This window comes from Aspergillus candidus (assembly GCF_002847045.1).
Source record: "Aspergillus candidus strain CBS 102.13 unplaced genomic scaffold BDW47scaffold_77, whole genome shotgun sequence".
Classification (NCBI taxonomy): domain Eukaryota; kingdom Fungi; phylum Ascomycota; class Eurotiomycetes; order Eurotiales; family Aspergillaceae; genus Aspergillus; species Aspergillus candidus.
In genome coordinates, this window is record NW_020194082.1 from 1 (window position 1) to 12,293 (window position 12,293).

Here is a 12,293-nt window from a genome sequence, read left to right on the forward strand (position 1 = left end):
AAAAAAAAAAAAAAAAAAAAAGACGCCGCTCACCGCTCGGACCACGTGAAACCTCGGGCAGAATACCATAGCCGCCGTACGGTATTACCGAATACGACAGACAATGGTATTATCGTATAGTACAGTGGGTATCGACGAGTATAGTACGGTACAGGAACAGGCATCAATCTCCCCTGGCCGAAGATCGTCATCATCTTCTCTTCCTCCTCCTCTCTCTCTCTCTCTCTCTCTCTCTCTCTCTCTCAGTCAATCCTTCTTGTTCTTTCTCCCCTGTTGGAGTTCGTGTCGTTGATTTATTTATAGATCGAACTTGGTTCTGTGGATCACAATGGTTGATTGGGTTTGAGGGGGAATTGTTGTTTATCCTGGTACTTCCCCAGATTCTTCACTCATTTGTTTCGTCTCATTCTTCCCCCACACTCGCTCTGTTGTCCTCTCCCTCTTCTTCCACTGAAGCCTCAGATCATGGCCGTGAGTTTTCTTCTCTTTCTCTGTCTTTGGATATGACCTACCGTGTTTGATTAGAACATTCCTCTCCCTGTTCGCTGGTCTCCGACATTCCTCCCCCACCCCTGACGTGTTCCCTCAGCCTTATTCTTGACTATACTGAACCCCCCCGCATGATTCTCACGGGTCACAACGTTCGATAATAACACCGATTTATGATAGAGTCGAGAATCCGAGAAGGCGCAACGCTACATTGTCGCCCTTGACAATGCGCGCTGCCAGAATAAATGGGAGGAGGTACCGGAGCTCGTTCGGAAGATCACCAAACATGCTCCGCACCGATCTTGTGCGTCCCCCTCCCCCTATTCTTGGGAGTCTCCCCCGATGACGGACATTGGGAGGAAAGAAGCTGACATGATGCATAGGCCTCATCCAAGTAGCCTCAGCCGAACATCAAGTCGCCATCGACCTCAGCAAAAATCCCTCGAATTCCCGTCCCTCCTCCGCGGCCTCCTCCACCCTCCCCGAACTGATTCCCTCCCTACTCTCCACCATTGACCGCGGCGACAGTCCCCGACAGGACATCTTCCAGGCCCAAGTGTGTTTGGGATGGCTACATTGGACCCTCCATGAGCCTGGGTTGGCCGTCGCCCGACTTCCCAAGGACTTTGGCGAATCCCTCAAGGCTATCGCCAGTGCCGGGGAGGACCTGACGCCGTGGACCAAAGTCTGCCTGGTTAAAGGATGCTATATCAAGGGTACGTATTTGGGTGGTGGGTCCCATGGAGTCGGCCTGCATTTGGCTAACTCGACGATAGGAGCGGCGCAGCACACCGTAGCCGGGGCCGACGAGGCCCTGGAGACGCTCGATTCGCTGACCCTGTGGCTCAATGGCTACAGTCAGGCCGCATCGCTCAACAACCCCCAGTTTCTGCAGTGGTCCGAGCAGTTGGTGGCTGAAGGGGCTCTGTTGGCCGGCGACAAGGCCTGCCATATGGCCCCCCGCGCGGACGACATCCTGCTGCAAACCGCACTGCGACTCTTCCGACTGTGGTCCACCCACCCCCACGTCAAGCGCGGGGGTGCCGCGCCCGCCTCCCCGCGGGAGGCCAACGCCAAGTCCCTCATCTGGAAATCTTACTACGACCTTCTGTCCGCCATCCTACGCCATGGGCTGCCATACACGCCTCAGGCAAACGGGCCCGCGCGTCCCCAGCTGGCCAGCGAGCTCCGACTGGTTGAATCCACCTGCGAGTCCAACTTGCTCCGCGAAGTCAAATTCCCCACCGCCAGCTCGCGCAACACCCAGGTGGAGGAATGGGTGGAGCAGGTCATTGGGAACTGGGGGGTAATTGGGGGTTCTCAGTGGACCGACGAGGAACTGGGCGACGGTGGCCAGGTAGCCGTGGGCCGCGCCGTCCTCGACGTAAGTCGCCGCGCTCTTCTCATGACAATTTATCGCCGCGGTACCGGGGCATTGCTAACTCATCCTATAGATCCTTTACCGCGCGGCAACCAAGACCTACCACTCACACCTAATCTTGCGCCGGCTATTCCAGGTTCACGCGTCCCTGGCGGACTTCGATCTCGCCCTCAAGGCGTTGGATGCGTACATCGAGATCGTCACGGACGCCAAGGAACGCGCCGCTAAGGGGGCCCAGTTTGGGGCGACGGAAAGCGACGGGACCTTTGTGCGCACCTTGTCGGAGGCCATTGTCATGCTCGGCTGCTTTGGCGCCAAACCTCAGGCTGAAAAGGCACGAGAGCTGGTGGACCTCATCAAGACGGTCCTCGCCCGGCACGTAGGGGAAGGGGACGACGACAGCGGCGCGGACGGGCAGCTGGTGGCCGCCGGGACGCACTCCCCTGCCTCCCCGGCGGTGGCCCCGGGGGATCTGGCGACGGCGTACCGGGGCATCGGCATCGGCCTGGCCAACTGGGCGTACTGGACCCCGGTGAACGAGAAGCGAGATGACATCCGCGCCGAGGCCATCGATTATCTCGAACGCAGCCTGGACCCCGCCCTGGGGGACGACACCAACTGCTCGTCGCTTTACACGCTGGCCATACTACTTGCGGAGGACCGCGATCTGGATGGCGCGGTGGACTACGTCAAGTCGGCATTGACCGCCCCTGGTGGACCGTCGCCGCCCCAGGCGCATTTCGTCCGGGAGAGGGACCTAGTCCCGATGTGGCACCTCCTGGCGTTGCTCCTCAGCGCCAAGCACGACTTCGACATCGCCGAGCGTTCCTGTGAAGCCGCGTTCGAGCAGTTCCCCAACGCAGTCACCTCCCTGACGCACGGCGACCGACGCGCCACCAAGTCACCGAGCAGCCCGGATCCATCCAACGCGGCCGGACTGACTCACGCCCTCATCCGTCGCCTGCGCGGCCGCGAGAAGGAGCGCATCCTCGAAACCCGCATGACCCAACTTGCCTTCGTGGAGCTGGTGGAGGGCCCCGAGGCCGCGGTCAACCACAGCGAGCAACTGCTCGGTCTCTTTGCCGCCCTGTTCGACGACCTGGATCTCTCGTCGGAGGAGCGGAAAGAGCCTGCGGACCATCTGACCCCGCCCAAAAGTTCCGCTGGGTCCACGCGGACCTTCCGGGGCAGTATTTTTGGCCGCAGCAGCAAAGTCCCGCGCATCCCCGAACCGGTCCCCGGGATTCCGCCGGATAGCCCACACGTTTCATCGCGTGCGGCGGAGTCCCCCGCCACCACAGACGCCCCGCCCGCGATCCACGTGTCCGACGACGCCCGACACCACACCCCAGAGGGTTCCGCCGCGGTATCCCGGTCGAATTCCCAGAGGGTCCGCAAGCGCAGCAGCGGCCGGAGACTGGGGGCCGACCCCGTCAACGGGGACGGGGAGTCGGCGGGAGTCCACGCGAACGGCACCCGGTCCCCGCCCGGCTCGCAACCCCCCAACGCACGGCACCCGCTGCCTCCCATCCCTCACAATATCAGCCACGACCGGCTCCCCCCACCGGCGGGGCACGCGGCTCAGCCCCCGACGCACGACGTCCGGGTGCCGAGCTCGTACAGTTTCGACTCGCCGGCGCAGGTGGTGACCAAGTTGCCGCGCGTCCAGTCCCAGAAGCACGCGCTCGGGTTGCTGGTCAAGACCTGGCTGCTGATTGCGGGCCTCTACCGCCGCGCGTCCCTTTATGACGACGCGGCCGAGGCGTCGGAGGAGGCCGCCAAGCATGTGGCACGCGTGGAGGCGCTGGTGGCGGCCGAGGACTCGTCCGCACGGGGCTTCCGGCAGCGTGGCTGGGCCGTGGGGCGGAGCGCCGACGAGCTGCGAGCGGACCTCTACACGGAGCGGGGCCTTTTGTCCACGGCCCAGGGGCGCGCGCACGAGGCCATGGGCCACTTCGAGGACGCCCTCCTGCTCGACTCGGATCACCCCAAGGCGACCATCTGCCTGTCCACCCTGCTGTTAGACATCTGGGACCGCAAGCTCCCCTTGGAGCTAGTCGAGCCGGAGATTGATCTGGACCCGTCCCTGCAGGCCCGGGTGCCGGCGGCGCCCACACCGGAGCAGACCTCCAAACGGCTCAGCCGGGGGCCCAACTTCTCCCTGGGTGCGCACCTGGACAAGCGACAGTCGCAAGCCCTGGCGGCGCCGGTCCTGCCGGCACCGCAAGAAGACGAAGCCAAGCTGCTCAACCGAATCTCTGCGCGCGAGCGGGCGCACGCGCTGCTGTCGGCGCTGACGAAGCGCGGCAGCTCCTGGGACAACAGCGAGGCGTGGTTTGTGCTGTCGCGGGCGTACGAGGCGGAGGGCCAAACGGAGAAGCTTAAGGAGGTGCTGTGGTGGTGCATTGAGCTGGAGGACCGGCGGCCCATCCGACATTGGTCGCACCTAGGGTCGGGGGTGTACGTGCTGTAACCGGCATCCATATCCATCCATCTTCGAAGACCATCCTCCTTCTCTCTCTCTCCCTCCGTCTTTCTAACTGTTCGTTCGCTCGTGCCATCTGTGTATCTACTCTATCTGACACGACGGGTCTTGGTTTCTTGTGTCGATTTTATCTATTTTATTTTTCCCCTATTTTGTTGTCAATTTTGCCTTTCTTCCTTGATCGAGATACCTACCTTCCATATCCTGCCTGCTGTTTGATAGAATTGTTGCAGTTTGTTTTACTTTCATGTATAGTGGAACTTTGGCTAGACTAGCTTTTCTTTCTTTCTTTCTTTCTTTTTTGTTTTCATTGCTCGTCTACACCGTCTTTTTGCGTTTGTGAAGAATAGAAACCCTTTGTATTTCAAGCAACCTAGAAAGAAACCGGACAGACAGACATCTTTGTTTATTTACACAGGACCCAGCAGTGGTCCTCTCCACCCAGTCCTGGATCCAAATCATTCCATAGCGAGGTTTTTGACGTTTTTACCGGGGAGCTGCAACGGGCGTCCAGGCGCTGAACTTGGGGCGGGTCCTAGACAGCCATTGTTAGTCCAAGGGTCGTCGGGAGTAGGTCGGACGGTGGGCGGGCTCACGTGGAGTAGGTCTTGAAGGCACCACGGCTGAGCGTCGGGTTGGCACGGTGATCGGGCAGCTCCCAGACGCGGTGGCCGGTCTGCAAGATCTTGTCCTGGGTGGGAGGGGCATCCACCATGTAGGAGATCCAGGCGTGCCTAGAGATGGTCAGTCAATCTCATCCCCGCCGGGGAGGGGGCCCATATCCAGACAGCGGACCACGCCGGGAACACTCACCAGCCGGGCTCAATCTCCGAGGCGTCACCGTATGTCGACACCTTGTAATCTACCCACCGCGTGCGGACTGGAGGGAATCAGCATCAATCGAGCTGGTCGAACTTGCGATTCGGGGGATGCGGGCGGATCCAAGGACCGCCTCACACCACCTCGGTCACTTACGGGGCAGCTCTTCTCCCAAGTTCTCAAAGTATTTGTTGCCGAAACGGTCGGTTCCGATCAGAGTACCGGCCTTGGTGTCACCTGTATCGAGTTGTCCTGGGTCAGCTTTGGGAGCTCTCGTCTGGTGGAAGCGACTGGTGTGCGATCCGTACCCATGTTCTAATCCGCCGCGAAATTTGCACCTGTCGTCAGTGTCTGTCCTCAATTCCGATCGGGGTCGATCCATTCGTCGTGCCTTTCCCCGGGGGCGCTAGCATACCTGCATCTGGTGACCATATTCCTGTAGACGACGACAATTAGCGGGGAGCTTCCACCGAACGAGCTCAATGGAGATCCTTACCTTGAAACCGATTCTGCGCAGGTTACGCAGAGTACGCAGGATAGTCGACATGGTGGGTGGTGGTGGAGGGGGGGATATAGAGAGGAGAGGGGGGTGTAGGAGAGGAAGTGCTGGAAATGGTGCAAATGATCGCATCTTCATTCGCCGAAGTTGCACTCCGCCCGATCCGGTTTAGCGGGATTCGATGTTTGGTCTGTTTGTACCCGTGATAATCGTCCGCGTTTCTGCTTCATCGCGATCCATCCAGTCGTTTCTCGCTCTGTCTTTCTGTCCACGGTCTCTGTTTGCTTCGCTTGATAAAGACAGCATGTTCGGTCGCATTGGGGGCCAGTCCCTCCGCTGTGCGGTGCGCAGACCCTGGGCTCGACGGCGGTTGTGCAATTGTGAGCGCAAGTTTTCCGCCCATCACCCCGGTCCTAGCATGGCGGCTTCGTCTGGGGTTTCGTCTCTGGGGGCCATTAGGACCGAGTTGGACCGTATTTCCCCGTGCTTTGAGGTTCCTGCGTCCAATATCATCATCCTCGACTCCCCGGCCAGTTTCTACGAAACCCTGAAGGTGAGGGGACCCCCCGATATCGAGGAATGCAGACACTGACCATTCCAGGACAAAATCCGCAAAGCCCGCCGGCGCATCTACTTTTCGACGCTGTACATCGGCAAAACCGAGCACGATCTCATCGAGACGCTGGACCAGGCGCTGGCGGAGAACCCCGACCTCCAGGTGTCCATCCTGACGGACGCCCTGCGCGGGACGCGCGAATCGCCCGATCCGTCATGCGCCTCGCTGCTGTCGACGCTGGTGGCCAAGCATGGGTCCGACAGGGTCGAGATCCGCATGTTCCATACGCCTAATCTGACGGGGCTGCGGAAGAAGCACATTCCGCGGCGGATCAACGAGGGCTGGGGGCTGCAGCACATGAAGCTGTACGGGTTTGATGACGAGATCATCCTCTCAGGGTATGCTTTCCTCCGGGGGGGGGGGATTGTTGGAGGTTTAGATGCTGACAACGGTGGATGCAGGGCCAACCTTTCGAGCGACTACTTCACCAACCGCCTCGACCGGTACCATGTCTTCCACTCCCGGGAACTCACCGACTACTACGCCCGCATCCACAACGCCGTCTGCAGTCTCAGCTTCCAGGTCCTTCCAGACGCCCACCAACCCTCGGGCTATCTCCTCGATTGGCCATCAGCCAACGGCGCCCCCTGTCCGCTGGACCACCCATCTAAGTTCATAGCCCACGCGGCCACGGTGCTGAACCCGCTCATCCACCCGGCGTCGGGCTCCCAACAACAACCTCCCTCCGAACCGAAACCCTCCAGCCGCAGCCCCAACCCCAGCCAGACCCTTGTCTACCCAGTCGCACAGTTCACCCCGCTACTCCGCCCAGACACATCGACCGAGTTCCCCGCAGTGACCGCTATCCTACGCTTACTATGCCAGGTCCCCGCCTTCGCCGGTTCCCACTGGCTCTTTACCGCAGGATACTTCAACATGCACCCGGCACTCTCCTCCCTCCTCATCGCCAGCACCGCCGCCCACCCCACACGCGGCACCGTCCTAACCGCCTCCCCCTGGGCAAACGGATTCTTCGGCTCCGCCGGCATCTCCGGCATGCTGCCTGCAGCCTACACGCACCTATCAGCGCGATTCCTCGACCGAGTCGCCGCAGCCTCTGGCCCCTCCCCAACCCACCCCCCAGCCATCGAGCTCAAGGAATGGCGCCGCGGCACTGTCGGCCAGCCCGGCGGATGGACCTACCACGCCAAGGGCCTGTGGATCACCCTGCCGGGCGAGGACCACCCCAGCGTGACCGTCGTCGGCAGCAGCAACTACACCAAGCGCAGCTACAGCCTGGATCTGGAGGCCGGGGCGCTGGTCGTCACTGGTGATGCTGAGCTGAAGCGGAAGCTGGGTGCTGAGACGCAGTGGCTGCAGAGTGATGCGCAGGTTATTGAACGTGATGATTTGCGGCGTACGGAGCGTCGTGTGGGTTGGCATGTGCGGTTGGCGATGTGGATTGTTGAGCGGGTGGGGGGTGCTTTATAGTGTGTACACTGTACACTGTATATTACCTAGTATCCTGTGAGTCGCTCTGTATATGTGTACGATAAAGATATAGGATATAGAATCAAGGCCCAGACGGGAGAACTGCTTCCGCATGCATCAAAGTCTATGGATCTATCTACATGAATCATAAAAGAATAGTCCTAAACAAAGCGATCGAGAGAGAGAAAAAGACAAAGAATTAGAAAAGAAACATCCAGACGCCAAACCATGACCAAACAAAGAACTTTTTTTTTTCATCATCCCATCCATATCAGGCCCGTCCGGCACGACTCGACACACGAGCCGGCCCTAACCCCTGCCGCACCTCGTCCAGCATGCGAATCCCGATCGCCTCATTTCCGTGCTTGCCACGCTTGTTCTTGACGCCCTTGCGCTTCACCTCGGCGCCCGTCTTGTCATCCCACCCGGACAGGAAGTCATCCATGATGTTGTTGATGTCGTGGCGGGGCGCGACCTCGCGGCCGTTGGCGTCGATCAGGCTGGGCGCCTGCGACGACGCAGTCGACATGCCTGTCATGCCTGTCATGCCCGTCGCGCCGCTGACCATGGACATGCTGTCGTCGAGCTCCTCGTCTTCCTCGTCGAGGGCGTATAGAGCCTCGACGCGGTCGAACCGGTCGTCTAGCAGGCGGTGGCCCTCGGTGCGTGCCAGCGCCGACGACGTCATGGAGTATGCAGACGGGTTGGTGAGCGCGCCCTTGCGCTTCTTGCGCCGCATGGGCGTCCCGCCTGCGGTGAAGACGGTCGATGCGTCCAGGGCGCTGCGCAGCTCGCTGGGTGCCACGCTGGCGGCCGCGCCGGGGCGTCTTACTGCCGCAGCGTCCTCGGGTTTCGCCTGTTTGGCTTCCTTCTTGAACTTGGCGAACTCGCGCATCCATCCCTGGTCTTCGGCGGGCATATCGGGCGCCGGGGCGTCGTGCGAGGGTAATTCGCCTGGTGCAGCAGCTTGGGCGGCTCCGTCCTCGGTGAGCGATGCGGTGTTGGTTGAGGAGGCCTGCACGGGAGCCTTCTCCGTGGCATCGGATTCCCATCCGTCGTCGTAGTCTTCGTCGTCGTAGTAGTCGTCCTGGTCGAACAGCGTGTCCTCCCACTCGCCGGGTTCCATCTCCTCAGCTCGCGTGGTCAGCTGTCCAAAGACGTCGTCGTCCTCGTCGTCGACGAAGGCCTCATCCTCGAGCGCCTCGAGCGCCTCGCGCAGCCGGGGGTCCATGTCAGGCTGGAACCCGGCGATGGCGTCGGGCACGTTCTGTTGGTCCTGATAGGTGGGCTTGCGGGAGAAGGTAGAGGCAGTGGACTGCATCTCGGAACCGTGGATCTGGCTTTGCGTGTCGTCTTCGGTGCTGCCGCCCGCCACGGACATGTTGCGCAGGGCGTCCTCCAAGCGCATCTTGGGCTTACCCTTGCCCTTGTCATTCGAGGCGGCTTCCACGAAGTGCGATGCCCCACCCCCGGTACCCAGCTCCCGCAAATGTTGCATGTAGTCATACTTGGAGTCGTCGTAGTAGACGCCGTAGTTGGCGGCTTCGCCTTCGTTCTGGCGGAGGGCGTCGGGGCCGAACTGGGAACTCAGATCCCTGAGATTCTGTGCGCGCTTCGCGGCGTCGGACGAGGCGCTGGACTCCGGAGCAGGTCCTGAAGTTTGATACAGAACCCGGTCATCGGCTTCGGGGTCGTGGATTCGAGGGTCATTTTGCGAGCGGTGGAAGAGTTGGTAAGTGGTGGCGTTTTTTTTATCGCTAATGACTGTTAGTCGCTGTGGAGAGACTGGTGGGGGGGGAAACATACATCCACTGCTTACGGGGCGGCATGATTGCGAGAGGGGGCTGGAATCGTGGGAATGAGAAAGTCGAACAAAGGCAGGAGGGGAGAAGTGAAGCCGATTGAAGCCCAACGAAAAAGATCTGGATAGCGGTCACGTGGGCTTATCTTATCCATGGCGGGGTTTGCCGCATTGGGCGATGCAAATTTATCCACTTCTTCTCTTCTCTCTCTTCTTCTTCTTCCTCTTCTCCCCATCACCCTCCATTTTCATCCATATCATTCAAAATGGTTCTCGCAAAGAGTAAAAACTCCGCCGGGCTGGGCAACAGCCTGATGAATGACCGGTTTGGCAAAGGCAAGGCCTCGAATATGAAAAAAGCCTCGCACAACGCCGCCATCGTCCGCCAGGATCCCGACGGTAATAGCTATGTGACCAACGCCCCGAAGCAGGCAGCCTGGATGAAGATGCGGTCGGTTACGGAACAGCAGGCTCTCGATGAGTTCCTGTCCACCGCCGAACTGGCCAACACCGACTTTACCGCCGAGAAGATGCACAATGTCAAGATCATCCACTCAGACCAGAAGAACCCCTACCTTTTATCCGCCACCGAAGAGCAGTCCGCAATCCGCAAACAGTCCAAGAACCGAAACCGCTTGACGGTCCCCCGTCGCCCCGCCTGGGATGCGACGACGACGCGGGAGGAGCTCGATCGTCGCGAGCGGGCGAATCTGCTGGAGTGGCGACGTGGGCTGGCCGAGTTGCAGGAGAACAACGACTTGCTCATGACCCCCTTCGAGCGCAACATCGAGGTGTGGCGTCAGCTCTGGCGTGTGATCGAGCGCTCCGACCTCGTCGTCCAGATCGTTGATGCCCGCAACCCCCTCCTCTTCCGTTGCGATGACCTCGAGACCTACGTCCGCCAGATCGACCCCAAGAAGCGCAATCTTCTGCTCATCAACAAGGCCGATATGTTGACCGACAAGCAGCGTGTCATGTGGGCCGAATATTTCGAGCGCGAGCAGATCGACTTCCGATTCTTCTCTGCCCATCTGGCCAAGGAACGCAACGAGCGGCTCGAGCGAGGGGAGACGGAGGAAGACACGGAACAAGCGGAGGATGAACTCGCAGGCGCGACCGATTCCATGAATCTGCAGGACGGGAAGCGCCGCAACATCGAGATCCTCGACGTCGAGGAACTTGAGGAGCTTTTCCTCTCCAACGCGCCTGACAAGCTTCCCGAGAACGACAACCCGGAGCACCCACGGAAGCAGAAGACGACCATCGGCCTGGTCGGGTACCCCAACGTCGGTAAGTCCAGCACAATCAACGCGCTGCTGGGCTCCAAAAAGGTGTCGGTTTCCGCGACTCCGGGAAAGACCAAGCATTTCCAAACGCTGTACCTCACGCCCGAGATCATGCTGTGTGATTGCCCCGGTCTCGTGTTCCCCAACTTCGCGTCCACCAAAGCCGAGCTGGTCGTCAACGGCGTGCTGCCCATCGACCAGCAGCGTGAGTTCACGGGGCCCGCCCACCTGGTGGCTCAGCGGATCCCCAAGACCTTCCTCGAGAACATCTACGGCATGCGCATCCGCACCCGCCCGCTCGAGGAGGGCGGCACCGGCATCCCCACGTCTCATGAGCTGCTGCGCGCCTACGCTCGCGCCCGCGGCTTCTCCACCCAGGGTCTAGGTCAGCCCGACGAGTCGCGCGCCGCCCGATACGTCCTCAAGGACTACGTCAACGGCAAGCTGCTCTACTGCCACCCGCCGCCCCAGGTGCCGGACGCGGACCCGATCGACCCGGCCGACTTCAACCACGAGCTCTACGACATCGCTCACCTACCTCCCCGCCGCCAGGCCGCGCTCCTTAAGACCATGGAGGCTGAGGCCGAGGCGAACGCCGCCGCCGCCACACGGAACCCGACCAGCGCCGGCGACGACGACGAGTCGCAGGAAGCCGCCGCGGACATCGACGCCGAGCTGCTCTCGTCCGTCGCCCCGGAAAAGCCGGGCCTGCGCTCCCGCAACCTGGACACAGGATTCTTCGGCCCCGGAACGGGGACGTCCACAGGCCGCATCACGCTGCCCTTCAACGCGCAGTACACGGCTCAAGGCCAGGAGATGCGCAAGCCGCTGACCGGACGCAAGGAACGCCTCATGGTAGCCATGGATCGCGGCATGGACCCGTCCGAAGTACGCAAAAACAACTCGAAGAAACACTTCAAGGCGAACAAGCGACAGGCGAAGAAGACGCGCAAGGCGGGCGAGGAGGATGATTACTAGTTTCTTTTTTCTTTATTTTTCCCCCATGGCAGCCTCGTCTCACATTCGCATTCTTCCCTTCGTTTGAATTCCTTTTTCCATTTTTTTCTTCGTTCCCTGAAACTTTATCTATGTGACATTGTCCCTGTTTCGTTTATTCCCTGAATAAATGGGTCGATTTTATCTTACATAACTCGCGGGCGAGTGACGAGAGGGTGTGAGTTAATGAGTTTTCTTTTTTTTTTTTTTTTCTCTTTTTGATAATTAGATATGGTATGACATGGTATGGCATAGTGCATGCATGAGACGATCGATTGCAAGTGAAAAGTTATGTTTAGAGTGGATTAATGGTTATTTTTGTGTTTGTGCTCTGATTTTGTGATTACCCTGAAGATGAATGAATCATGACTTTGTTCTTTTCTTTCTTCCTTTCTTATGTAGGCTTGCCTATTGGGTTTCATTGATGGCTGGTATATTGTAGATGTACGGAAGACGGAGCCTGTGCATGTACGTATGATGATTCCATGGT

At 59.7% G+C, this 12,293-nt stretch overlaps 5 protein-coding genes across 5 annotated transcripts; 3 read left to right on the top strand and 2 right to left on the bottom strand.

Moving 5' to 3' along the window:
• Window positions 1-465: 465 nt before the first annotated feature.
• BDW47DRAFT_120857 (putative filamentation protein (Rhf1)) lies at window positions 466-4,343 on the top strand (the record flags this gene model as incomplete). Its single annotated transcript, XM_024815538.1, has 5 exons — window positions 466-471; window positions 670-793; window positions 873-1,205; window positions 1,266-1,873; window positions 1,944-4,343. The coding sequence occupies 5 exons, from the start codon at window positions 466-468 to the stop codon at window positions 4,341-4,343; spliced, it is 3,471 nt and encodes a 1,156-aa protein (XP_024667827.1).
• A 232-nt stretch (window positions 4,344-4,575) lies between these two features.
• BDW47DRAFT_113256 (complex I NDUFA12 subunit family protein) lies at window positions 4,576-5,770 on the bottom strand. Its single transcript, XM_024814364.1, has 7 exons — window positions 5,671-5,770; window positions 5,590-5,610; window positions 5,483-5,489; window positions 5,331-5,411; window positions 5,169-5,235; window positions 4,952-5,089; window positions 4,576-4,890 (listed from the first exon to the last, which is right to left on the bottom strand). Exons 1-7 carry the CDS (start codon window positions 5,719-5,721, stop codon window positions 4,842-4,844), a joined length of 414 nt encoding a protein of 137 aa, XP_024667828.1. The 5' UTR covers window positions 5,722-5,770; the 3' UTR covers window positions 4,576-4,841.
• Window positions 5,771-5,952: 182 nt separating this feature from the next.
• On the top strand, window positions 5,953-7,856 carry BDW47DRAFT_86177 (CDP-diacylglycerol--glycerol-3-phosphate 3-phosphatidyltransferase). Its single transcript, XM_024820073.1, has 3 exons — window positions 5,953-6,226; window positions 6,275-6,627; window positions 6,691-7,856. The coding sequence occupies exons 1-3, from the start codon at window positions 5,978-5,980 to the stop codon at window positions 7,718-7,720; spliced, it is 1,632 nt and encodes a 543-aa protein (XP_024667829.1). The 5' UTR covers window positions 5,953-5,977; the 3' UTR covers window positions 7,721-7,856.
• Window positions 7,389-9,584, bottom strand: BDW47DRAFT_113260 (ribosome biogenesis protein LTV1). Its single transcript, XM_024814365.1, has 2 exons — window positions 9,527-9,584; window positions 7,389-9,477 (listed from the first exon to the last, which is right to left on the bottom strand). The coding sequence occupies exons 1-2, from the start codon at window positions 9,547-9,549 to the stop codon at window positions 7,992-7,994; spliced, it is 1,509 nt and encodes a 502-aa protein (XP_024667830.1). The 5' UTR covers window positions 9,550-9,584; the 3' UTR covers window positions 7,389-7,991.
• Window positions 9,585-9,787: 203 nt separating this feature from the next.
• On the top strand, window positions 9,788-12,175 carry BDW47DRAFT_134733 (ribosome biogenesis GTPase LSG1; the record flags this gene model as incomplete). Its single annotated transcript, XM_024818157.1, has 1 exon — window positions 9,788-12,175. One exon carries the CDS (start codon window positions 9,788-9,790, stop codon window positions 11,783-11,785), a length of 1,998 nt encoding a protein of 665 aa, XP_024667831.1. The 3' UTR covers window positions 11,786-12,175.
• Between the last annotated feature and the right edge of the window lie 118 nt (window positions 12,176-12,293).